Here is a 25,887-nt window from a genome sequence, read left to right on the forward strand (position 1 = left end):
CTGTTCGCGCGAACTGTTTGCTAAAATTAGACGCCGGACAGAGAACTTTAGCAAGCGGTTCGCTGTCCGGCGTCTAATTTTAGCAAACGGTTCGCGCGAACCGTTGCGAACCGTCTGCAGCTCACCCCTGCTCAACCCATCCTCACAACCCTCCCCCAACTGCAGGGCCACTACCCTCATCATGTGAGGGAAACTGAGGCATGGGAGACTAAGGGCTGGATTTAGGCACCAAAGTCCCACTGAACCCCTAGAAGTTAGGCACCTACATCCTTGTGGAAGCCTAGACTGAAGGGCAGTGCCAGGGCGCTCGCCTCCCCAGGACCTGCACAGAGCTCAGCAGTCACAGGCTTCTCCCTGCCCCGTGCACTCACCAGCGAAGCTTTGGGGCAGGTTCTTGTATCCACACTGGCCAGGTGAGCCCCATGGCTCCCTGAACGGGCAGGACCCCCGTGCAGCCAGCAGGAGGCAGCGCAGCACCATGCGGGCTGAGGGCTGCACGTGACTCTGCGGGCAGGGTCCATGCGCTGTGCGGGGGAACAATCCCCTCTGCAGCCAGCCAGGGCAGACAGCAGCCTGGGGGGTGAGGGAGGGCAGCTGCAGAGGGGGGTAGCCAAACAGTACCTCAGTAAGGAGATGAACTTGAGAGTTCCCCAGGCTACCCCCTCCCCCATAGCTGTACCCTGTGCCCTCTCCCCTGCCTGCAGATGGGGCTGCCTGGTGCAGGGGGGCCGATCTCTCCTGGAGGGTGACACAGCATCAGTGGCCCCAGCATGGTGCCTGCTGCCCCCACATCCCAGCCAGCGCGTGGCGGCTTTCATAGGGTGAATCACATCCTGAGCTGCAGCGGGTGGAAGTGATTCTGAGAAAACAGAACTGAACATAAGAACGGCCGAACCGAGTCAGACCAAATGTCCATCTAGCCCAGTATCTGTCTACCGACGGTGGCCAGTGCCACATGCCCCAGAGGGAGTGAACCTAAACCTAACAGCAGCAGAGACCTCGGCCAGCCTTTGGCATCGCACCTCATTGGCCCAGGCACGTGCCCAGCAGGGCAGGAGCCGGGGGTAGGGCCAGCACAGACTGTGTGATAATGGGTTGGGGGGGCTCAGAGCTGCAAACACACAAAATCTCCCCTCCCCCCCCAGAGGTCACTCCCAGTAAAGGAGGTCACTGCCTTTACCTGGGGTCACTCCTGCCAGCGCTTGCCCCAGCACAGTCCTGCTGGCGGGCATGAGGGAGGGAGCCTCTAGGGCCCGTGGGATGCAGGGGGTGAGGCTTGGCTCAGGGCCTGATCAGCCCCAAGGGGGCTGGAGCTGGCTGCCTCAGATGGAGCTGGGGCTCCAGGTGCCCAGGGGTGGCTCTGATACCCAGGGAAAGGCACTGGGGAGGTGTCTGCCTCTGGCAGGGGCATTTGATCCAGGCCTGTTGGGGCAACGAGCCCAGCCTGAGTCCTGCGGGGCCCTGGGTGCAGCCCGGCTCTGCCCTGCTGCGGACCAGCCCTGGACGCGCCTCCTGTGCGGTCCTGGCTCCTCCCCCACTTACTTGGGCACTCTGACTGCAACTCCTCCTAGGACCCCTCCCCGCTTCTGGAGCCGAGCTCCCCACTCGGGGACGGGGCCGAGAGGCCAGGGTGCCAGGCTGTGGTGGGAGGGGTGCAGGGAGCCAGGGCTGGGCCAGCACCCCTAGGCGGTGAAGGGGAATGATATGGGGGCAGAAGGAGGGGGTTCTCTTTAACCCTTTGCAGACTGGACAGACGCAGCCTGGGGCTTAGTGGCTGGATCACATCCCCCCAAAGCCAGACGCTGGTAGCAGCCTCTGTGCACCCCCCATCGCTGGCAGAGGGGTGACCGGAGAGGGAGGGGGAGGGGCTGTGCTTTGTGTCCCAGGCAGGGTAGGAATGGCTGAAGCTGGTAGATAACAGAGCCTGACTCTCCCCCTACCCATCGGGGGCAGGGTGGCCATGGGGCACAAAGGGTGACAACCCTAGACGCTGTGTCAGAGGGAGGGAGCTTGGCCTGCCCCCTGCCCTAACAGCCAAGCAGCCTGGGGGGTCCCAGCCCCTCTCCCGTCCCTCCCCCAAGAACTGACACTGCAGCCAGGAGTAGGGGGGAAGGTGCCTTGTTGAGAAAAGCAGGTGGAGCTGGGGGCAGCGAGCTGTGGGGGGCAGAGTCTCTGGGAGGAAGGGGCTGCTTCTAGGCCTCCTCGGGGGCCAGCTGGTCGAGGGTTTGGACGTCATCCAGGAAGCGCCTGGTGGTCAGGATGTGACTGGAACCTGGCGGGGGAGACAGGTGGTTGGTAGTGGTGGGCACAGTGGGGCAGGCATCAGGCTGGCATCACCATCGCCCCCATCCTTGCAGCTGGACCCTGCTCTAGTGCAGGGAGGGAGGGGCTGTCTCCTGCCCCCCCACGGCCTGGCACTGCACCCCTCGTGCCGCTGTACCCTGCATGGCCAGGCAAGAATCCACCCGCTGACAGTGTTCCTCACCCTTGGGTCTTAGAGGGGTGTGTGCAGGGGGTGAGCCATATCCCCATGGGTGTTCCTGGGGGTGTCTGACTGGGCCCCCACACATGGTCCCTTGTAGCAGGGTGAAACCCCTGCTCCTGCCTGGGCCTGGCAGGGCCTGGCAGGGCTTGAGAGCTGCTGCTCTAGGCTGGGCTGATTGGGGAAGTGGCTGCAGCTGGGGCCATGCCCCAAACTGAGCCAAGGGCCTTATAGAAAGGCCAGGGAAGCCAGAAGCCCAGACAGTCTCTCTCTGCCTTCAGAGAGAGAAGGGCCTGGCTGCAGGGAGCTTGAGACTGGATACCTGAGTGAAGCAGGGCTGGGGAAAGGCAGAGGAGCTGGGGAGCTCCAAGCCTAGAAAGCCCCAGGCTGTGGCCTAGCAGTGGGCCAACAGGTACTGGGGGTTGCAGAGGGCAGCCCAGGGGTAAGCCAAGGCAGCAGGTCCAAACCCCTTTGCCTGTGGTGAGTAGGCTGATACTGCAGTCTGCCCCAGAGTGTGGGGCTAGACAATGACTGGCAGTAGCCTATACTGAGGCAAGGTGGGGATAGAGGGTGGGGGTTCCCCAAGGAGGGGAGACCCAGAGAGAAAGGGGTTACTGCCAGGGGCAGCACCCCATGTGAAAGGGCACCGGGTCCAGGGAGGGACACGGGGGGCCAGAGGACAGGCGGATCACCAGCCTGCAGAGGGCGCTCCAGCGCTGGACTGAGCTAATTCCCGGAGTCACCAGCAGGAGGCGCCGCGGGGGTGAGTCTGACCCGTCTACATCCCTGGGCAAGGAGAGCCCTGGGGAGCCAGAGGCCAGGAGCTCAGGTGGTTAGATACAGGCCATGTGGGGCTGCGGGCAGGTGGGGCCAGCACATCTGTTCCCAGGCCCCCCCCACTGCAGGAGGACAGAGGGTGGCATGGGTGCCCTGTGGGTGCTGGGCAGGTGGTTCTAGGGTCTCCCCCTCCCAGAGGGTCCCGACTGTCCCTGACCTGGGCATTCCAGCCACCCTCCCCCCAGGACTCGCCCCACTCACCGATCACCACCTCCCACTTGCCCTCGCTGGCCTGAGTCACTTCGTAGGCACAGCGCATCTCAGACATGGACACCCCACCCAGCACGTAGATGATGAGGCGCTGGCCCGTCGGGTTCTCGGCCGCTGGCTTGTTCTTGTGCCAATGCCCGGAGTGGGTGCTGGGGGGAGAGAGGGGCAGTGTGGAGACCAGGGGCTCGCTGAGGGATGCCAGATGGAAGGGCAGGGCCCCGAGGAGGCTGGGGGGCAGGCCCTGCCCAAGGCCGTGGGACAGGAGACCCAAAGCCGGCAAGAGGCAGTAGGGGAGGGCGGCACCTGCCCTGGGCTGGGGGTGCTGTCTGAAGCTGGGCCAGTCCCTTTCCTCCATCCTGGGCCCTGGTGTGCTGAGGGACTGCTGGGGGGCGGGAGACATGCTGAGAGGGGTCCAGGGCTCCAGGCTCTTGGGCACCCCCTCCCCTGTAGAGGGCAGGGTCCTGGCCACACACTCTCAGACACACAGGTTCCTACATGCTGGGGGTGGGGCGGGGGGAGGATGGCAGGGCTCTGCCCCCCCACAGCCCAGCCAGGCTCAGCCTTACCTGACAGCAGCCTGGGAGCTGGTGGAAGGGACCGGGTCTGAGAGGAAGGGCCACAGCTCCCTGTCCAGTCTGTCCTCAGTGATGTCCTGGTGGGGGGGGGGGTGGAGGACAGGTCAGCAGGGGCCAAGCAGCAGGAACCTTGGACCTGGTGGCCAAGCCAGGCCCCATTGGCGGGAGGGGCTGGGACGGCTCCTCACTGAATGATTGACAGTCCCTGGGGGGAGCAGCCTGGGGCCCCCTTTCTGGGGTGGCGCATGGGGAGCCAGCAAAGAGCACACGGACTCCTCCAGTGATGCCCCCCATCTCCCCACATCCCCCTCAGCCGCTCAGTGCCCTGCTGTGAACTCCCCACCCCTCCATCATTATGGGGAGGGCAGAGACCTCCTGCCGCTGGATCCAGGGCCCCTCACTTGGGGGGGGAGGCTGCCCTCAGTGCCCTTTCCCTGCTGCAGGCAGATCCAGGCCCTGCCTCTTGCCCCATGAGGTGTGTCCCAGCCACGCAGGGGGCCCAGGCTGTGATACAGCCGAATGCCACATAATAGGGGCTTTTACATGAATCCGCTGCGTTGACTTGTACAGGGAAGCTTAAGGCCTGACGAGCTGCGGCTGGCGCGGGGAGCAGTGCCCCTGATTGGATTAGCCATGGGATCGAGGCTACCGCAACTGCCTGCTCCAAAATCCCACAGGAGGAACCATCACAGCGCTGGAGCAGGGGCCTGGGAGCCTCCCGCCTGTGATCTACCAGGGCCAGGAGCTCGGGCTAGGGGGTTAATCCTTGGCCTGGAGGAGCCCCAAGCCAGTAGGATGAAGGCAACTAAATGTGCTCCCCTCACCCCCTTGAGGAGTGCCCCACAGGGCAGGGCGATGAGGGGCTCAGGCCCCAGCAAGCATTGGGGGAAGGAGCGACCATGTCACCTCTCACAAGCTAAGCAGGTTTGGGCTCAGGCAGTGCTTGGACAGGAGACCTCTAAGGAAAAGCCACTGGGTGCTGGGGGGTGCTAGTGAGTCAGCAGAGGGTGCTCTGTGACCCCAGTGCGGCGCTAGGGGGCTCTGTACTGCAGGGAGTGGGGAGGCTCTGCAGGGGGCGCGCTCCCCGGTCAGTCAGTGACCAGTACTGTGCTGCAGGAGTTTGTCCTTCAGATGAACGTCAAACAGCTGCTCCTCACTGGAGGTTAGGCCAAGGACCCTGCCGGCCATTCAGATTCCAGTGCCAGCCATGACAGTGTGCTGCCTGGATCCCCTGCACTTCCAGCCCCACACACTGATCACCTCCTGCACTAGCAGGGCCGGCTCCAGACCCCAGCGCGCCAAGCGCGTGCTTGGGGCGGCATCCCGCGGGAGGACCTCCCGCAGGCAGGAGCGGCTCTAGAAAGTAGGCTGCCCCAAGCAGAGCGGTGCGCTGCGCCGCCCTTTCCCGGTCCCGCGGCGGGTCCCCTCTTCCCGCGGCTCCGGTTGAGCTCCCGCCGGCATGACTGCGGCAGGTCCACCAGAGCCCGGGACAAGCGGACCTGCCGCAGGCATGACTGCGGCGGGTGCCGTGGTCCCGCAGCTCCGGTGGACCTGCCGCAGGCCTGCCTACGGGAGCTCAACCGGAGCCGCGGGAAGAGGGGACCCGCCGCAGTCATGCCTGCGGCAGGTCCGCTCGTCCCGGGCTCCGGTGGACCTGCCGCAGACATGCCTGCGGCAGGTCCACCGGAGCCAAATGCCGCCCCCCCGGGAAAGGGCCGCCCCACGCGCCTGCTTGGCGCGCTTGGGTCTAGAGCCGCCCCTGCCCGCAGGCATGCCTGCGGATGCTCCACCGGAGCCGCGGGACCGGTGACCGCCAGAGCGCCCCCCGCGGCGTGCCGCCGTGCTTGGGGCAGCGCAAATCCTAGAGCCGCCCCTGTGCACTAGACTCCCAGGCAGTGTTGCTGTGCGGCTGTTAACAACTGCCTGCCACTCCTCAGAAAGAATTCAGGCCCAGTGAGGGACCCCTGTATAAACCGCCCGTGCCCCACCCCAGAGGTGGCAGCATCTCAGCACTGGGTAAGACAACTCCCCGGCACTCGTGTCTATGATTTAAGACCCTAAGGATGGCAGCAGGAGAGGGCTCTCTGATGAGCCCCTCACATGGCTAGAGCCTGGTATGGTGACCAGACAGCAAGTATGAAAAATCGGGACAGAGTGTGGGGAGTAATAGGTTCTCATATAAGAAAAAGTCCCGAATATCGGGACTGTCCCTATAAAATCGGGACATCTGGTCACCCTTGGCGCCGAGGCCCCGCCCGCTCCAATCCCAAATCCTGCTGCCCAGGAGCTGATGGGGAGGCTGGTGCTGCTCGATCTGCAGCACAGGAAGCAGCGCAGTGGGGCAAATGGGTGCCGGACAGCCACTGGCTGCTGGCTGGCGGCCCCGAGCGTGCTGCGCCCCCCGGGCTGCATGAGCCAGATGCTGTGGACCAGGCGCTGCTGGGGAGTAGAGACTGACCTGGTTGTCTCTGCAGCCGATCCACTATCTGCAGAAATGGTGCGCGGATATGCAGGGCTCTACACATGGCTGACCCCAAAGCAACCCCTCCCCCTTGTGCCCAGCCTGCCAGGTGTGACCCCACCCCCAAGGCCAGGAAGCAGACAGCCGGGTACCTCCATGACGTCCTTCAGCCTGGGGGTCCAGCGGGAGAGCGGGTAGGTGGACTCCAGCCTCATCTTCCTCTTGGGTTGCAGCTGCCCGCTCTGGGGGAGGAAGGGAGAGGGGGTGAGAGGCAGCAGGGAGGGGGTGCGGGGTGGGAATGGGGGCAGACAGGGAGAGCGCGGCCTATCTGAGTCGCTCCAGCCGGGCTGGCAGGGGAGAGGCAGAGAAAAGAACAGAATGGATCACTGAGCGAGAGAGAGAGGAGGGGAGAGAGACTGGTGGGAGGACAGAGCCGCTTCACCCCATGCAGTGGTCACCAGCTCCAGCTCCCTGGCGATCTGAGGTCCTGACCCCCAGGGTTCTCTGCAGGGGCAGAAGGGGTCACCCCAGATGGGGAGTAACTCAGGGGTCACCCTCATATGGGGAGGGCATCACCCCACTGTACAGGGGCAGAGGCCACCTCTGTGCTGGGAGTAGGTCACTGCCATAGGGGGACACCCCCAGGATGTCCTGGGCTCCCCTGTGCAGCACAGATCTGCCCCTTGGCATGGGTACAGCTACCGGCCCCTGGCCCCAGTCCCTTACCCCACGCCTGAGGGAGGTGCCCAGGAGCTCCATGTTGTGGATGATGTTGCCCTGCTGCTGGATGCTGGCATGCTGGATCAGCCCGCTAATGGCCTCCTCGCTCACACCTGCATGGGGAGAGACAGGTCAGCGCTAGCACCCCTGGGACGCACCCACAGCCCAGGCACATTCAGTCCGTGGCCCAGGAGTCCTAGTTCCCCGATCAAATCCTAAGATCCTGCTCTTCCCACCCCTCTCAGAGCTGGGGGAAGAACCCAGGAGTCCTGGCTCCCAGCCCCCCTCTAACCACTAGACCCCACTCCTCTCTCAGAGCTGGGGATAAACCCAGGAGTCCTGGCTCCCAGCCCCCTTCTAACCACTAGACCCCACTCCCCTCTCAGAGCTGGGGGTAGAACCCAGGAGTCCTGGCTCCCAGCACCATCCGCTCTAACCCACTGGATCCCACACAGTTAATGATTGAATTCAGGTTCTTGCTGCTCCTGCCTCCACAGGTTCTCTCAGCGCTGGGGGCAGGGGTCTCTCTAGCTCCCCCCGGCAGTGCAGTGGGAGCCCCCCTCCCCCTGATCTGGGCTCCCCCTTCTGCGGCCAGTCAGGTGCAGTGTCACAGCCATGGTCTGGCTCTTTAAGGCTGTGAGGCCTTGAGCTGGAGGGAGGGCAACCCCCCCAAACCATTTACTGCTGCTTAGTGCAGAGGGGGAGGCCTGGCAACTCCACAGCGCCCCCTGGCCAGGAAACTGGGCAGCCAGAGGAGCCACATGAGGGCACCTGGCCTGGGCAATGGGCGCAGGGGCAGTGCCTGAGCAGGGTTACAGGAAGGGCCCCGTAGCAGGGCCCTGCCCCACCGAGCCAGCATGGGGCAGGAACCAATGGGGGAAGAGGGACTGTGCCAATGTCAGGGGCAGGGAGGTTCCCCAGGCCCTGGTGAGCTGGGGGAAGGGGCTGGATGCAGCAAGAAGCAGGGAGCTGGTCCAGGGAGGACACAAGGGGTGGGCAGGGAGCTGGTCGCAGGGGGCTCAGAGGCAGAACATGGTGTCTGAACAGCCTGCAGGAAGGGAGGGATGTTCCCCTTCCCTGCAGAGAACGGCCCGGGGGGCTGCTCCTGGTGTGTCTCCCCATCCCCCTCCCTGCAGAGAACGGGCCGGGGGCCGCTCAGGGTGTGTGTCGACATCCCCCCAGTGCTGCCCCCTGCAGGCCTGTGGCGTTACCGTTGTTCAAGATGTAGAGCAGGATGATACGGAGCTTGTCGTAGGCCTGCACACTGGGGTCCAGCAGGACGGGCACGATGATCTTCACGGGGTTCTTGATCTTCTCCCCATCCACATCCATCCCCATGGCCAGGTCCTGGGGGGCGAGGGAGGTGCACACACAAGGCCCAGGTCAGGCCGCTCCGCTTCCTCCCACCCCCGCAACAGGATGGGAGACGCGATGGCCCCATGACCCACAGCTCGTCTACCCCCTGTGCCAGGGCCCCCTCCTCCCTGGGGTCGGCTCCCCCTGGGGTGCGCAATGTGCCTCCAGAGAGTAACCTGAGCCCCATGTCCCCTTTCTGCACCCCCGGTGCTGCATGGTGGGGCTGGCCCTGGCTCCAGCGAGCCTGTGGGTCTGAGACCCCTTTCTCCGGGCTGAGTCATGAGCCAGACTCTGCCCCCCAGCCAGGCTCTGCCCACAGACCCACCTGCTCCACGCCGCACAGCTTCTCCACCGATCCTTTGAAGTGCCGCATGCAGTGCTCAGCCAGGTTCAGGTGTGTGGAGTACTGCGGGGAGAGACCGGGGCACGGGGGGGTTTACCGCATCACCGGCTGGTCCAGAGCACCTGCACCGCCCCAACCCGCAAGGAGGGCCCCTCGGCCAGAGGGGCAGCCCCAACCGGCTGTATAAGGCAAGTATATAGGGATTGTTTTGCCCAGCACTGACGTGCTGCCACCTCTGGGGTGGAGCGGGGCAGCTGGAGGGGAGGATCAGGAGGAGGAAGCAGCTTCCAAAGCAGCCCACGGTTTCTCTGTTAGCCACCACGAGGCTGGGGGCTTGGAGACCAGCTGGTGTCGGGGTACCTGTGCCAGTGGCCAGGAGCTTTCCGTTGGCACATGGCCCAGTGGCACCAGGAGTGGCTCCAATGGGCTAGTTTGGAAGCCCACCAAGGCCCTCTCCCGAGAGCTGCAGCAGCAAGGCGTGGGCGTTACCCAAGGGCTGCCATTGCTGGGGCATTGCTACTGCCCATGGTGCCACACAGCACCTGGGGGGGAAATGGCTCTGCCCGATGGGACAGGTCAGCAGCTCTCATCAGGCAGTAAAGCAGAGTGCCCGAGAGTGTCCTGCCCCCCAGAGAGTCCCTACTGTGCCTCACCAGCCCCACAGAGCACCCTGCCCCCCCCCATTACCCCACTGAATGCCCTGCCCCCTGCCCACTAACAGCTCCAGCGCCGTTACCTTGTTCAGCTCTTTCTGGTACTGGGGCAACTTTTTCACCATCTGGGACAGGTCCTCGATGTTGGCCTGGAGGGAAGCAGTGGTGAGATCCCGGCCCCTCCCAGCACATGGAACCCCCTACCCCTGCAGGGCAGAGGCCTCGCCTGGGCCAGGGCGGGTCACTCAGGCCACACATGGCTGTGGCTTGGGTTAGACCTGCTTTTCCCAGGCGAGCTGGAATGAGATGGGAGCCCCGCAACCCAAGCACCCCGAGGTGTAAAGCGGCAGCAGGCCGCGGAGATGCCAGGTCTGGCTCCCTGCAGCTCTCCCTGCGCGGCCCCGATCCTGCTGTCTGACCCCGCCCCATGGGCCCCTGCCCTCCCCCACTGTGGGGAGCTCCAGAGCTCTGGCTGGGGGCAGGGGGCTCCACATATACTTCTTAGCCCTTTACAGGCAAACCCTGGGAGCAATGGGACAGGCCCCCCCCCCCGCCAAGGCCTCCTGGGGCAGCAGAGCAGCCTCCCCTCCCCATCAGTGGCAGTGGGATGGGTCCCCCCGTCCCGGACTCCCCCGCCGCACCTTGTCCGTGGTCAGCCTCTTGCTCTCAGAGAAGGTGTGCAGCAGCTCCGTCACCTTCCTGCAGCAGGGAGAGGGGTCAGGCCGGAGCCAGGCACTGCCTTCAAGATAGGGGCGCCCTGTCCTATGCTACAGGGGATAGTGTCCCCATCCCACGGGCACCAGGGTTTTTTGCCTCGAGAGCCTCATATGGGGCCGGGGGAGTGTGGGGGGCTCTTCCCAAGTTACTCTAAGGCAGAGAGTTCAGTGCACCTCTGGGGGCTCCTGCTGGGTGGGTCTGGGGGCAGCAGCAGGCCCAGTAGGAGGTCGGTGAAGGACTCCCTCAAGGGGGCTGTGAGGCGCATGGGGAGATCCTGGGATCGGGGGAAGACAGTGTCCAGGGGGATCTCCGAGAGGAGGTGCAGACAGTGGCTCTGGAAGGGAGCGCTCAGGGGTCCTTTGGGGAGAGGGGCTGGGTCCAGGAGGTCTCAGCACTCAAAAAGGAGCATGTCTGAGGGACGGGCCCCAGCACTGGGTGGGAGGGGGAGAGGGAGTCCTGGCAGTGAGCAGGAGAGGGGTGTGTTGCGGGGGGGGTGTCCCTGCACTGGATGGGAGAGGAGTGTATCCAAGGGGGAGCGGGGTTCCAACACTGGGTGGGAAGGGAAGGGGAGGGGTGTGTCTGAAGGGGCAGATGGGGGAAGTCCCAGCACTGGAAAATAGGGGGAGGGGTGTGTCAAGGGGGTGGGCTGTCCTGGCACTGGGTGGGAGAGGTGTGTTCGAGGGGAGAGGTTCTTGCAGTGGGTGTGGAGGGGAGGGGTGTGCTGAAGCATGGGGGTGGGTAGCAGATCCCAGCACTAGGCATTGGTTGGGGCACAGAGCGGTGTATCCTGGGGGGAGGGGGAGATGGGTTCTGGCCCTGGGTGGGGCACGGTGGGGAGTGTCCGAGGGATGGGTGGGGCATGGAGGGGTGTCAGGGGCAGGGCTGAGCGCGCTCACTTGGAGACGTCAGCGATGTGCATGTGGCGTAGCTGCACCCAGAGTTCGTCGTCTTCGTCCAGCAGCGCCTCCTTCTCCCGCGAGACGCTGGTCCCCGTCGTCTCGTACCTGTGGGGGAGGGGAGACGGGGTCAGGCTGCGGCACCCCTCCCCCAAGCCTGGGGGCTACAGAGCAGTGCAGGTGCCTGGGACACATCCCCCCCAGCCCGCCTGAGGAGGAGTGCGGGGCGCCCCCTGCTGGCAGCCAGGCCCTACTTGTAGGTGTCGTTCTCGATGCTGAGCAGGTCGTAGGCCATGGCCTGGTAGGTGAGCTCGTGCAGCAGTGGGGACACCAGGTCGAAGCTCCGGTCCACAATCAGCAGCTGAGAGCGGGCTTTGTCGGGGCCCTGGGGCAAAGGAGAGAGACCTGTCACCCCCTGCTCCAGCAGAGGGGTCCTGGCCTGGCTCACACGGCACAATCCAATGGGCCCTGGTGGCCTGAAACTTCACCACCCGCCCTCTCTGCGGCCCAGCCCCCAACCCCAGGGGGAAGCCAAGAGACACCTCCCAAGCTAGCTGGGACGTGCCCTGGGGTCCTGCCCTGACCGGCAGGGAGAGCTCCCCACCCAGCTGCGCTGCAACGCCCCCTGCAGGGACAGGCCACCTGCCCTTCCTGCAAATAGCAATGCCCCCCTCCCCTAAACACGCTCTCTGCTCGTGCCTCCCCTAAACCCCACCTTGCATCTGAGCTGGGACCCCATGTGAGGCTCTAGCTCCCCACTCCCAGCCTGGGTGGCCCCCCAGTATCCAGTTGGACAGAGACCATTCAAATGGTCAGCATCTCAGACCCACATCATGGGCGCTGGCCCAGCCCCTGCTCCCTGCCTGATCAGCATGCACTGCCCTCTTGGCACAGCAGGTGGCGATAGGAGACCAGCCCTGCGCTTCCATGGCAGACGGCTCTGAGACCAGCTCCAGCAGCCCCAGTGGAACCCAAGCCCACCCAGGAGCACCTCAGCAAGGGGCTGCGTCTGCTCTTCGCTGGGTAGCACAGACAGTCGGAGTGGGGGGGGAACGTACAGCCCCTGACGCTTCCCCAACTGTCCCACCTCAGTACATGGCCCGATTTTCAGCCACGCTTGGGAGCAGAACCTCGGACCAGTCACCACCCACTCGCTGGCAGATCTCCACAGTCTCTGGGTAAATGGGTTGAGGCTCGGGTGACCAGATGTCCCGATTTTATAGGGACAGTCCTGATTTTGGGGTCTTTTTCGTATGTAGGCTCCTATTACCCCCCACCCCCTGTCCTGATTTTCACACTTGCTCTCTGGTCACCCTGGTTGAGGCTGACGGGGAGGTGCCTCTCTTGGAGGAGTATCTGGCCCCCACCACTGTAGCACTATCATTGCTTCATCCTGCCTCCCCCCGCCAAACCATGCACGTGGGGCTGGGCAGCGCTGTCACCCCATTGCAGAGGGGGATGGAGGCCCAGAGAGGCTGGGTGACTCACCCAAGGTCACACCGGGAGTCTGTGGCAGAGCAGGGACATGAACCCAGAGCTGGCGCCATCATTGCTGTCCAGACCTACCCAGCCTGGGTGGGTTGCTATGCCCAGCGTGCCCCACACCCCCCGCCTCACCTCCTGGACTCGGCTCACACCTTTGTCAGTTCAACTCTGCTGGAGGGATCCCCGACTGCAGATGGGGGCTGGCATAACCACTGGGTCACCCCACCTTGCCCAGAGCAGAGGGGCGGTTAGTGCTCTGCCTGTGCCAGCTACTCCTCAGGGCTGGCAGCTGGGAAACATCAAGGCAAGAGGAACTAGTGCAAACAAGGCCCCAGGGCACTGTCACGAGGGGCTGGGTGGCTTTGGAGACCTGACTGCTAGAGGCCATGCTCCAAGAGACCCTGGGGTTCTGCGCCAGCTGGCAATGTGGGGGGCACACTGGACTAGCCAGCCGGGATTGTGCTGCATGGAGCAGGGGCTTGAGTCAGCACTCCCGGCCCTGCGGTGGGCGAGCTGTCTGGATTCTATTGAAGGGGGCTGGGCAGTCCAGCCTGCAGCCCCTGTCTGATCTGTGCTATTCTCAGGAGCTGGGAGGTGCTGGGGAGCTCAAAGTCCTGCTCCGTGCACACCCTGCTGCTCTTACTCCTGTGAGTCCCCCCAGGGATATCCTGTCATAGGTGTAAGCACTAACCCATGTTACCCGGGGGAAACTGAGGCATGGAGCAGCGTGCCAGGAGTAGGTGGCAGAGGCAGGAATAGGAGCCAGGAGTCTGCAGCAAGTAGCTCCGGTGGTTAACAAGCATGCTGTCAATCCCTTCCCTGTGTAGACGGTTTGGGCAGCCAGGTGTGCGCGGAGCCGTTGGTTGCTTCTCAGCCCTCCCAGGCTTCCCATGTGAACAGCTGATTTGCGGGAAGCGGGGGGAGTGGGGGAGAAGCGGGGCGGAGCACAGGTGAGCTGGGGCTGGGGCTGGGGTGGGGAGCTGGAGCACCCACGGGGTCGGCGCCTAAGGTGCCACTTTTAGGTAATATACTGAGGGGGAGTGGCTGCTCCCCCCAAGCTACGCTCTTGGGTCACTTAAACTTACCGGTTGTTAAATTTAGAAGCCCTTTTAGAACTGGTTTTCCCGCACAGGACAACCGGTTCTAAAAGGGCTTCTAAATTTAACAACTGGTTCCCGCGAACCGGCTCCAGCTCACCACTGTGTCTACATGTAAACCGCTGCAGCTGCGCCGCTTCAGTGACGCCGCCTTTCTCATGCCCCCGAGCAACGCAGTTACACCGACCCAATTGCCTCGTGTAGACCAGGCCTCAGTCTGACCTTGGTCAGTTCTCAGGCGAGAGCTCCCAGCTTCCCTCACTTATCCCCCAGCTCAAACCTTCCTAATTCTGTGTTCTCAAGCTGGGGGCCCTGCTCCGATTCCCTGCTGGGAGCATCCAGCCAGGAGCCATTGGAGCTGGCACGGTCTTTCTGGCTCCCAGGCTGATCTGGGTTGGATTCTCTTCATTTCACCAAGACAGGGAGGTGACACCCCCTCACACACCATGATTCTTACCTTCCCTGAGAGTCCTTCCCCCCCCATGTCCCGCCAGAGAAGCCATGCAACATATAGGGGAAACTGAGGCATGCACTGGCTTCATAAAAGATATTACAAACATTCCCAGTTGGTCACAGGTGCACAGTCTCCCAGCAGCTCGGCAAAGGCTGGAAGCAAGAGCAGAAGCAACAGGAGGGAGAGATCTGGGCAGGCCTTGGATTTTACATCACTTTGCTTCTCCTAGAGGGACAGGAACCTCTGAGTTTCTTGTGCGAGAATCCAGGGCAGGGTGGGTTTGCAGCTCCCCTCTGCTGGGGGTGGGATGGGGACGGCAGAAGCTGGGGGGAGCCCACAGGCCAGGGCTGACTTGTGGCTAAGGCTTAGGAGAGCTGGGTTCTAATCCTGCTCTGACAGACTCCCTGCATGCCTCAGTTTCCCATCTGTAACACAGGCCACCCCGCCTCCCCTGGGAGGCTGAATTCACTAGTGAGGTTCCGATACCGTGGGGATGGGTGTAGGAGCACACACAGACAGGAGTGTCCAGGTGTGGAAGAGGCTCCGTGTGCAAAGCTTAGTTCTGTGACCGAACTGCCCTGTTTATAAACAGAGAGATTGTGCTGGGCACACACTTCCCAGGCGGTGCCTCGGTTTCCCCATCTGTACAGAGGGGATAAGGACACTGGCCTTTGTAGAGCACTTTGAGATCTGCCCACGGCCAGTGTTAGAGAAGGGCTGGGGCCATTAGTCCCCACACAGGGAATGCTATTGTTCTGCCAACCCCTCAGGATCTCCAAGCAGGTCTAGACCCCACCCCTCCCCCGGCCAGGATCTCCAGGCAGGTTTGAAATCGCTCCTCCTTCCTTCTACTTCTCATGTGCTCCCCACACGGCTCTGTCCCAGGGCGAGGGCACGGCCGGCACAGCTCACTCACCTCTCCCATGCTGGGCTTGTATTCCTTGAACACCTTGAGTTTGGCCAGCACAGCACGAGCCAGGTCGAAGTTCTCTTCATGGTCCCTGCAGCAAAGACAAACCCTATGGGTCAGAAACCTCTCCTCCCGCAGGGGCACACACACTTCCTGTAGGAGATGACCAGGTACCCTTCTCCCGCTGGGCACACTCACTTCCTGTAGCAGATGGCCGGGTATCTCCCCGGCACACTCACTTCCTATAGGGGATAGCTAGGTACCCCTTTCCCCGGGCACACTCACTTCCTGAAGCAGATAGCTGGGTACCCCTTGTCACAGTGTGGGGGAGACAAGGCCCTGCACCCCCGGCTTCCTGTGACTCACCATGACTCTCAGCCAGCCAGTAAAACAGGTTTGTTTAGATGACAGCAACACAGTCCAAGACAGGTCTTTCAGTACAGACAACAGAACCCCCTCAGTCAGGTCCATCTTGGGGGTGCCAGGGAGGCCAGAGCCCTGGCTAGACTCCCCTCCATTTTCCCAGCCAGCTCCAAACTGAAACTCCCTCCAGCCCTCTCACCCAGCCTCCCCCCCCCAACTCCTCCTCCAGCCTTTGTCCATTTCCTGGGTAAAGGTGTCACCTGGCTCCAACCCCCCTCCTGGTTCTCAGGTTACATGCTCAGGTATCTGGCCTCAAGGAAAGTCTCCCATCCCCAATGCAGACAGTCCCAGCAAAACTCCCCTGCAACCTGCCCAGGTCAATACTCCCCTCTCCCTGCTGCGTCACAGGCACCCACGCAGTATTCAGAGAAAACATTAAGAACATTCCCACTTCGTCACACCCCTTCCCCCGGCACACTCACTTCCAGTAGCGGATGGCTGGAGACTCGTCCAGGGTTTCACACAACGCGGCAATCTGCTCTGCCAGCATCTCCTGCTCCTTCTTCTTTTCCAAGGAGCGGCAGGGGCTGAACCAGATGTGGAAGGTCTGTGGCCTGTCCAGGGAGTACACCTAGGGGGCGAGGGGAGCAGAGATCAGACCCTGGTGCCAACTGCTGGCAGCCAGGCCAGCTGTGCCCCATACCACGCCCCTAAGATGCGCTGTTGGACCAGACCAGCCTGGCAGAACCATAGCGAGCCCCTAGTGAGGGAGATCCCTTTGCCAGAGCCACTCCTGTTGTGGCAGAGGGACAGCGGCCCAGAGATTCATGCACCAGCCTGGGATGAAGACTCCCCGTCTTCAGGTCCTTACTGAGCTGCAGACTCCCAGGTGCCCTCGGGGTGTGTCTCTGCCCTGGAGAAGTCAATGCTGGGGGAGGGGGCTTGGCCACGCTTCTAGTCTGGTGAAAGCCCCAGTTTAGCCACGGGCAAACCTGGCATCAACGCGCGTCTGCTGCTGTCGCTTATTTCACTGGCCAAACAGAACGAGCCATTGGGGCAAACATGCTTGGACACCAATAAAACAGTATCGGCCATGAAGGGTTTGCTGGCGCAACAGGACGGGTGAACCAGCAAAGCCTCCTGACGGACACTCAGCTTATACCTGCCAAAGCTTCTCTTGGCACAGCTGGCACCGGTACCCCAGATGAAATAAGCTACAGTGGCGAAAGGACTGCTTGGCCAGCATATCGGCATCTACCCAGGGGCTCTGCCACCACAGCTGCATCAGTTACTGGGGGGATTTTTTCTCTTATGTCCCCATAACAAACCCAGACCAACAAAGCTTTTGTGTGTAGACCAGGCTCATATCGCTCTGTGCCTCAGTTTCCCCATCAATGCATTTGAGACTGACAACACAGCCCTCCCCTCAGGGGCGTGAGGGGGGAAATCCACTGACGACACAAGGAGGGGATGGGGCGGTTGGGCAAAGGGCAGGCGTGTGGAGTATCGGGCTGTCTTGCAGGCCTGGTATAAACCATCGGTAAGAGCTGGTAAAGCCGGGGAGGCAGGGCCCTCCTCCCCTAGACATCTAAGCCAGTGATTCCCCGTCTCACAGGGTGTGAGCAGCCAGCTAGTCCCTGCTCCCCTGTGCTGGCATCAAATCTAGGGCCCTAGAAGGGAAAGGTTCCCCCCACCCCCGTTGAACACTAAGGGTGGGGGGTCGTACGTCACTGTCTGCCCCGCAGCCCAGCTCCTCCAAAGCCCGGCCACCCCTCACCTGGCTCTCGTAGGGCAGGAAGGCCACGTTGATGTCCTTGAGGGTTTTGATGGCCTTGGTGACCCGTGACTTCCTCAGCTTCTTGACCAGAGGCTCAGGACAGGCTGCAAGGCAAAGGCAGTGGGTGGGGGTGACAGGCACAGGGCTCAGGACCCCCAGCACAGCGCCAGCCCCCCCAGACAGGGCCAGGATGGGCACAGCAGGGGCAGTAGTGCTGCACACCTGTGGGGAACCTGGGCAAGCCAGCAGGGACACACAGGAGTCAACGATGAATCCAGCCCCACCAGAGTCACGCCGGGTTCTCGCCTGCTGCAGCATCAGCAGCGAGGGGGGGCCACAATCTCTCCTATGCAGCCCCGTCTCACACCCTCCCTCAGCCCATCCACAGGGGGAAGTGACTGGAGTGTACAGCTCAGGATGATGCACAAGGAGGAACGGGGACTTGGGCTCCCCCTGCCGCTGTAATGGGGAGAAGCAGATGTGACCCTGACACACTGAGTATTCTGGTGGTGTCCCATCCCCCCACCCCAGTTGGGACTGATGGAGCAATGCATGCTGGGAATGGTAGCCAGAGGCCACCATTCTGGGCGCACGCTGTGAGCCGTGTTGGCTGGAGGCAGGCCCGTGGGGGAGAAGGGGGGGAAGGGGTAGGTGGGGTCGTTCGGTCTGGTCTGCTGGGGCACTGGCCTGCTGGCAGAGAGAGACCCCCCACCCCCACTGTGCCGCTGGCCAGGCTCCCAGCTGGAGAATCCGCTGTATCCTGATACTCACGGCTGATGAAGAAGACGTGAGCCGCCTTGTAGTTGAAGTTGGGGGTGCCCTGGAAGTCACTGATCAGAGCCTGCACCGACTGCAAAGGGGGGAGGGGGGTTGTCAGCACCAGCCGAGGCCCCTCCCTGCTTCCCGAAGGGCCCAGCCCATGCCCAGCCCCTGGGGACTCAGGGTCCAGCATGATGCCATCAGGAGGTGGGCTGGTTTTCACCCCCCTGGCTCTGGGCTCCCTCCCCACCTGGAGCAGGGCATGTGCCCATGTGCCCGGGACAGCCTCAGGGCCCAGCCCCGTCTCTCGCCGGCACACAAGTGTCCGTGCTCGGCCACAGACGAGACCTGGCATTGGCCTTGCTGCTGAACTAAGTGGGCTCTGAGCAGTGCCCAGGGAACAGCCGGCCGAGCAGCAATCCCAGGCAGCCGCCATCAGGGCCCGCTCCCTCCCCCGGTGCCACACTGGGCACCTGCAGCTTTGCCACACCAGCTAGCCAGGCAGGGTGTTCGGAAGCTGTTCGGACCACGTGACCGGCCATTGTGACAGGTGAGAACCTGGCTGCCCGGTTGTGACGTTATTGATGTGAACAGGGACCATATAGAACATGGATGTAGTGGAACCAAATCTTGTATAAATGGGGTCAAATAGGGTGTCTAAGACAAGGTTGTGGTTTGCTGGATGTATATGTGTATCATTTTTGTAGTTGAAGTTACAAATATTGGCTCTAGACTGTGTGTATTTCAAACTTCTGCTATGCTTCTGGGTGACACCTCAGACACGTTGGTGTTAGCTCTGCCTAGCCTGCTTGATGGCTCACTAAGGATCATCAGCTAAACAACTGACCTATTGAGAGAAGGCAGATATGCTTTGAGACTCAGCAAAGTATGCAGGGACTTGCCTAGGTGACTCCAGACACCATTTTGCTGTCATTTTCCACAGTAAGAACAAAGAGGTGTTCTTACACCTGGAAAAGACTATAAAAGGCTGATGCCTCATCTCCATCTTGTCTTCAGTCCTGCTTCATACTTCTGGAGGGACTTTGTTACAAGGAAGCTCTACACAAAGGACCGAATGACCCATCCCAGCTGTGGATGTACAGTACTCCAGAGACTTGATTTGAACCTGCAGTTTATTCTATCACTGCTACAAGCCTGAACTAAGACCCTTGCCGTTACTGTATGTAATTGATTCCATTTGACCAATTCTAGCTCTCATCTATATCTTTTTCCTTTTATGGAAAAACCTTTAGATTTTAGATTCTAAAGGACTGGCAACAGCATGATTTGTGGGTAAGATCTGATTTATTTATATTGACCTGGGTCTGCGGCTTGGTCCTTAGGGATCAGGAGAACCCTTTTTCTTTTATTAGGGCATTGGTTTTCATAACCATTTGTCCCCATAATGAGTGGCACTTGTGGTGATACTGGGAGACGGGAGTGTCTAAGGGAATTCCTTGTGTGACTTGTGGTTAGCCACTGGGGTAAGACCAAAGTCCTCTGGCTGGCTGGTTTGGTTTGCCTTAGAGGTGGAAAACCCCCAGCCTTGGGCTGGAACTGCCCTGTTTTAAGCAATTTGTCCTGAATTGGCACTCTCAGTTGGGTCCCACCAGAACCAGCATCATTACACCGGTCCCGAGCCCCAGCCCCCAGCTCGCAGGCCTCTACTCCAGCGCTCCGTCCGCGGGCAGCACCTGTGGGTTCTGGGCTGCACCATGCTCCGCCAGTGCCCCCTGCCCCTGGTCTGCCTCCACTCACCTCCCTGCAGCAGATGCAGGAGCCTCCTCCCCCACAGTCCCCGCTACATGAGCCTCTGCCTCAGCGATTCTCCTTCGCTTTGAGTCTCAGCTGAGGTTAGGGTAACCAGATGTCCCGATTTTATAGGGACAGTCCTAATATTTGCGTTTTTTTCTTCTATAGGATCCTATTACCCCTCCAACACCTGTCCCGATTTTTCACACCTGCTATCTGGTCAGCTTAGCTGAGGTTGCCTCTCTCCACCTGCTGCATCATCCCATCCAACCCCCATGGGACTGCACTGCGGAGAGGTCCGTGGGACAATCTGTGCTTCCCATGGCAAAGAACACGAAGCCCAGCTCCGGGGAAGCAGCCTCTTGGGGGGCCCCTACTAGCCCCATTGCCATCCTGAGGTCGTGCTGCGCATCCCCCCGGACAGCGCCACCTCCAGGCAGCACGAGGAGCTGCCCCGGGGTCTCCCCTGCTCCCCATCCACCTGCCTCAGGCCCGAGCTCCTACCTTCTCCACAGGGCTGAGCAGGTAGATGGCCTCCAGGCTGGGGATTGGCTCCCGGCACTTGTCAATATCTTCCACAGCTTGGGGAGAGCAGACACTGGGTGTGGGTCAGTGCGTCCTAGCCACCCACCCCAGCTGCTCTCCACCGGGATGGGGGGAGGGAAAGCCAAGGGGAACAGGGATGTTCGCTGGCAGCAGGCTGGGGGGTTCTGCAGGCTACAATGCAGCAGCTGCTTTGATGTGGGGCCATGGGCTGCGATGCTGCCACAGTACGGAGCAGGGAGGGAACATCCCTGTGTACTGTGCTGGGGGCACCCTGCTAGAGCCCTGGCTCAGCTCTGTGCCCCTCAACCCCAGGGCTCCTCCACCCTGGAGCAGGGAGCCAGCATTCCCCCTCCCCAGCCAGGACCCTGCCTGCAGCGTGGGGGAGGAGCAGCGAGGAGTTAACGGGAGCTGAGAAAAGTGCTGAAGACGTTCCAGGGGCTGAAAGCGCCGGGCTAAGGGAACTAGAGCTGGCTGGGAAGGTACCAATAGCAAGGAGGGCGTCTACGGGGCTGCAAAGGGAGGAAACTAGATGCAAACATGAATGTAGACAAGTCAACTCCCCGACTGTGAGGTGTGTCCAAGGGGGAGGGGAGCCCTGGCGGGGGGATCAGACGGGAGGGAGGGCCCACTCACGTGTGATGCCTTCGTTCACGATGTCGGACATCTTGCAGCATGACGAGAGGATGCGCGTGCTCGGGTGGTCCATGATTAGCACCTGAGGTAGCGAGAGGGGAGCTAGTCACTGCCCTGAGCCCAGCTGCCCACCATCATCATCCATGGCACAGCCAAGGGAGCAGAGCGACTGCTAACGGCAGAGCCGATGGCTCCCGGCCCAGCCCTTCCACAGCAGAGCAGCAGGGCCGTTACCAAGCCTGCACTTGGCTGAGCTGACCGTGCTAAGGACTGCGTGAGGAGCGACAAGGAAAGCGGCTCCGAGCAGAGTGGCTGGTATGAGATGTAGGAGACGGAGACAAACCTGGGACCCCCGGCCATTCGGAATGGCTCTACCCTCCTAGACTGGAGGAGATCAGCCTCTTCGCCCAGGTGACAGGGTGAGTGCAAGAGGCAGGGACAGAACCCAGGAGTCCTAGCTCCCAGTGCCCTGCTCTGATCCACCACATACCCGGTCCCCAGCCCTCGGACAGAACCAGGATCAGGGCACGGAGAAATGGAATGAGAGGAGTCTCCATGTTCCCCTAGGAAAGCCCTGTAGGCCATCGGCCCAACATCTCCACCACCTTCCTTCCATGCCGAATGAACCCATTGCTCTGTGCAGCCCAGCATCCCTCTGTACCAGTTCCAGCCACTGGGAAAGCTAGTCCCCTGTGCTCCCTCTGCCGCACCGGCCTAGCCCACTGCTCCACACACCCCAGCCCAGTCCATGCCGGGGGCTCAATAACCTGCCTGCCCAATGGTGCATACTGCCCCCATGCTTGGCGTCTCCTGTTCCTCCTCCCACCCAGGCTGGCTCACTGGGCCCAGTGGTCTGATCCGGTGGGGGGGGGGGATATATGGGGCTAGCTGGACAAGCTGGGGAAGACAGACATACCCAAGTCTAGCTGGAGACGGATGATGGGCTAGACAGAGCAGGGATCTGATCCAGCCTGGAAAACCTCAGGTTTCTAATGAATCCCAAGAGGCTGGAGGGGGAGGAGCACAATATATGGATACAGCATATCCCCAGGGGGACACCAGGGCAGCAGGCAGGAGGCAGGAGGCCCGGCCGGCTTACCTTCCATTCTCCTTCCTTCTTCACGCTGCGAAAGACAACGCTGAAGATCTCTGCGAGGGAAAGAGACGGGGATTAGTGGTGGGGCTCGGACAAGATGGCTGTGCCCTGAGCCAGGACCCACTGGCTGGTGGAAAGACCCCTCGGAGAAGTGGCTCAGAGGCTGCTTTCAGGCCAGCTAATGATGTGCTCCTAGCAGAGCCCCCAGTCACCGACCGTGGTGGGCTGGCAGGCTAGATGGGCCGTGGCTCTGATAACCTTTCCTTTCTGCCAGGCCAGATACGAGCGCAGCTGAACTAAGGATCTGACCCCGTGCAGCAAGAGATAGGGCCGGCTCTAGGTTTTTTGCCGTCCCAAGCAAAAGAATTTTGGCTGCCCCCCCTCCCCCCCCAGAGCCCTGAGCTCCCCCCCACTCACCAGTGCCCCCCCACCCGCACTACCTGCAGCCCCAGCACTGGGCTCTCTCTTCCACTCACCCACCCACACCCCCTGCCATCCCAGCACTGGGCTCCCCCCCAAACGTGGGATCCGCTAACAGCACACGGCAGCCGAGCCCTGGCCTAGCTGCGACTCTGTCCCCATGCGGGTGGAGCTTCTGGGCGGCGTGGAGCGGGAGTACTTCCAGGTGGTGGTGCAGCTGTGGGGTGGCGCGGAGAACGTGGCCTCCTCCCTGGGCTTCGCGGCGCTGCTGGTGGCCGAGGTGGATCAGTTCGTGCTCACCCCCCTCACCCCCAACATGCTGGTGGCCGAGGACCTGGAGAGCCCCCCAGACCAGCTGCTCTTCAGCCTCACGGTGCCCTGGCCCAGCCCTGGCCTTTTAAACCCCAGGTGTGTGGTTTGGATTTAGCCACAGGCCCCGTCCACTGCAGCCTGGGCTGGAGATTCAGCAGTGGCCTGGGCTTCTGAAGTAATGCAGCCCTCACAGCAGGTCAGGGTGTTGTGAGAAGACAAGGACTAACAAACACCTCAGAGTCCAGCATGCACAAGGCAGCAGAGGCCATGCTGATCGAGTGTCAGGCTTTAACTTGTTCTCTCCTACATTACAGCTGTAGCCTAGGCCAGCTCTGCGATGGGGCTGGGCTGAAGCGTACTGCTTCACTATGGTACAAAGTGGCTATGATGTCATTTTTCTCCTCGCACGCAGCCATTACCCGTTCTGACAGGCTGTTTATAACACTAAGATTACTAGTTTTCAGAGGTGGTCGGTGGGGAGAGGGAGGGGCGCAAGTTGGAAGTTTCGCCTAGGGCACAAAATATCCTTCCACTGGCCCTGGTGGGAGTCACCCCAATGGAAAGAGATGCTCCCCCAAGGTGCAGCTCTTATGGCAGGGGGCAGCCCTTGGGGGTGGGGCAGACACCCTCCTTCCCCTTCTGCTGTGTGACAAGCAGGTGATGGGGGGAGCTCTCTGCTCCGACTGACACCTAATCCTCCCCAACTGGGCCCTGCCCCCGGCTCCGCACTTACTCTCGCGCACCACTGCCTTCAACCCGGATGGAGCCATCTTCGCCTCCTGTCACGTCCACTCGAGTCCTGTGGGGGGAAGTGGGATTCAGCTGTGCATGGGGCAGGGCTGGAGTCAGGACTCCTGGGTTCCACCCCTGCTCTGCTCCTGCCCTTGTGCGCGCCCTGGCCTCTCCCTGCCGTGCTCTGGTGAGTGTCTGTGACCCCTCACAGATGGATGGGCCCAGCCCCCGCTAGTGTCACTGATGGATGGGCCCAGCCCCCCCAGTGACTGATTTCAGTATAAAGCAACTGAGGTGCTGGTGGGTCGATGTCTGCAAGGCTGATGACGGCCGAACGCCGCAGCCCCCCACTTCTGGCGCTGCGGGGGCCGGGCCTGGGCACCCATGGGCAGGCGCCTGGTGACAGGGCCACGCAGGTCCCCACTGAACCCCCACCTGGTCACGTGGGGCACAGAGGGAGGCAGGGGCCTCGGGCAGGCTTAAAGCGAGGACGGGGTTCGGGTAGTGGGGCCTCAGCCCACTCCGGTCAGAGCCCCCCCCCTGAGCTGCAAGTCCCCCTTCCAACCAGTGCCCCCCTCAGCTGTGTCCCCCCACCTCCACCCAGCCCCCCCCAGCCAGGCCCCTCGCCCCCCACCTCCACCCAGCCCCCCCCCAGCCAGGCCCCTCGCCCCCTCACCTCCACCCAGCCCCCTAGCCAGGCCCCTGCCCCCCCACCTCCACCCAGCCCCCCCCAGCCAGGCCCCTCACCCCCCACCTCCACCCAGGCCCCCAGCCAGGCCCCTCGCCCCCCCACCTCCACCCAGCCCCCCAGCCAGGCCCCTCGCCCCCCCACCTCCACCCCGCCCCCCAGGCATGGCCCTGTCCCCCCCACCTCCACCCAGCCCCCTAGCCAGGCCCCTCGCCCCTCCACCTCCACCCAGCCCCCCCCAGCCAGGCCCCTCGCCCCCCCACCTCCCCCCCGCGACCCCCCCCCAGGCCCCTCGCCCCCTCACCTCCCCCCAGCCCCCCAGCCAGGCCCCTCGCCCCCCCACCTCCACCCAGCCCCCCCCATCCCGGCCCCTCGCCCCCCCACCTCCACCCAGCCCCCCAGCCAGGCCCCTCGCCCCCCCACCTCCACCAAGCCCCCTAGCCAGGCCCCTCGCCCCCCCACCTCCACCCAGCCCCCCAGCCAGGCCCCTCGCCCCCCCACCTCCACCCAGCCCCCTATCCAGGCACCTCGCCCCCCACCTCCACCCAGCCCCCCAGCCAGGCCCCTCGCCCCCCCACCTCCACCAAGCCCCCGAGCCAGGCCCCTCGCCCCCCACCTCCACCCAGCCCCCTAGCCAGGCCCCTCGCCCCCCCACCTCCACCCAGCCCCCCCCCAGTCAGGCCCCTTGCCCCCCCACCTCCACCCAGCCCCCCAGCCAGGCCCCTCGCCCCCCACCTCCACCCAGCCCCCTAGCCAGGCCCCTCGCCCCCCACCTCCCCGCAGGCCCCCAGTCAGGGCCCTTGCCCCCCCACCTCCACCCAGCCCCCCAGCCAGGCCCCTCACCCCCCATCTCCACCCAGCCCCCCCCAGCCAGGCCCCTCGCCGCCCACCTCCACCCAGCCCCCCAGCCAGGCCCCGGGCTGTACCAGGAGCAGGAGCGGGTTCGATGGAATCTCCTTCCCTCACTCGTCACTTCGGGCAGAACGTGCTGGGCAGGCCTGAGCCGCGCACACAGTCACTGGGATGGACTGCGCCACTCGGCAGGGAGCTCAGTCCCCCCTGCCTTTAGTGGCAGGAAAATATGGTACAGTCCCAGCAAGGGTGACATTGTCCTTGGAGTGGCCAATGGGGGGAAAAACCGGTTGGATCCAGTTAGGACTGGGCCATGATAACAGTAAACAACAAGATGGCGGTCACAAGATGGCAGTTCAGACTCCATCTTGGATTGCTGCTTTAGCTTTACAAACTACACATTGAATTTAATAGACACATATTTTAACAGACTATAATCCTATAACAAAACACACCCAGCAGTATAAACAAGTCATTGTCTGTAGGAAATGTTAGTTTGCACTGACTTCACTAATGCTTTTTATGTAGCCTGTTGATGTACCCCTGGAAGACCCTCTGCGTACCCCCAGGGGCACATGTAACCCTGGTTGAGAATCACTAGATTAGAGGAATGGTGGAGGGGGGGGGGGGTCTAGGAGTCAGGACTCCTGGGTTCAATCCTGACTACAAGCAGAGTGGGGTCTAATGGTCAGAGCAGAGAGCTGGTAGTTAGGATTCCTGGGTTCTAGTCCAGGCTCTGCAATTGATTCATTCTGTGACAT

At 62.3% G+C, this 25,887-nt stretch overlaps 1 protein-coding gene across 1 annotated transcript; it reads right to left on the reverse strand.

The window, feature by feature from the left end:
• Nucleotides 1-2,136: 2,136 nt before the first annotated feature.
• Nucleotides 2,137-25,331, reverse strand: LOC123353388 (syntaxin-binding protein 2-like). Its single transcript, XM_044994418.1, has 20 exons — nt 25,201-25,331; nt 23,588-23,653; nt 22,126-22,175; nt 21,027-21,108; nt 20,352-20,428; nt 18,108-18,186; nt 17,337-17,440; nt 16,042-16,190; nt 15,203-15,287; nt 11,505-11,635; nt 11,251-11,358; nt 10,279-10,336; nt 9,721-9,786; nt 8,967-9,047; nt 8,497-8,632; nt 7,292-7,398; nt 6,718-6,807; nt 4,096-4,181; nt 3,521-3,678; nt 2,137-2,272 (listed from the first exon to the last, which is right to left on the reverse strand). Exons 2-20 carry the CDS (start codon nt 23,622-23,624, stop codon nt 2,193-2,195), a joined length of 1,764 nt encoding a protein of 587 aa, XP_044850353.1. The 5' UTR covers nt 23,625-23,653; nt 25,201-25,331; the 3' UTR covers nt 2,137-2,192.
• Between the last annotated feature and the right edge of the window lie 556 nt (nt 25,332-25,887).

The sequence above is a fragment of the Mauremys mutica genome, chromosome 20 (genome assembly GCF_020497125.1).
Source record: "Mauremys mutica isolate MM-2020 ecotype Southern chromosome 20, ASM2049712v1, whole genome shotgun sequence".
NCBI classification, from domain to species: domain Eukaryota; kingdom Metazoa; phylum Chordata; order Testudines; family Geoemydidae; genus Mauremys; species Mauremys mutica.

What these genes read in the sequence shown, in the direction of transcription:
- LOC123353388 (XM_044994418.1), bottom strand. Translation starts at nt 23,624, where the DNA reads ATGGCTCCATCCGGGTTGAAGGCAGTGGTGCGCGAGA. An exon ending in CGTGAACGAAGGCATCACAC is followed by an intron (nt 20,429 to 21,026) that starts GTGAGTGGGCCC and finishes GCTCTCCCCAAG; the next exon opens with CTGTGGAAGATATTGACAAG. An exon ending in TCCTGCCCTACGAGAGCCAG is followed by an intron (nt 16,191 to 17,336) that starts GTGAGGGGTGGC and finishes CTCGCCCCCTAG; the next exon opens with GTGTACTCCCTGGACAGGCC.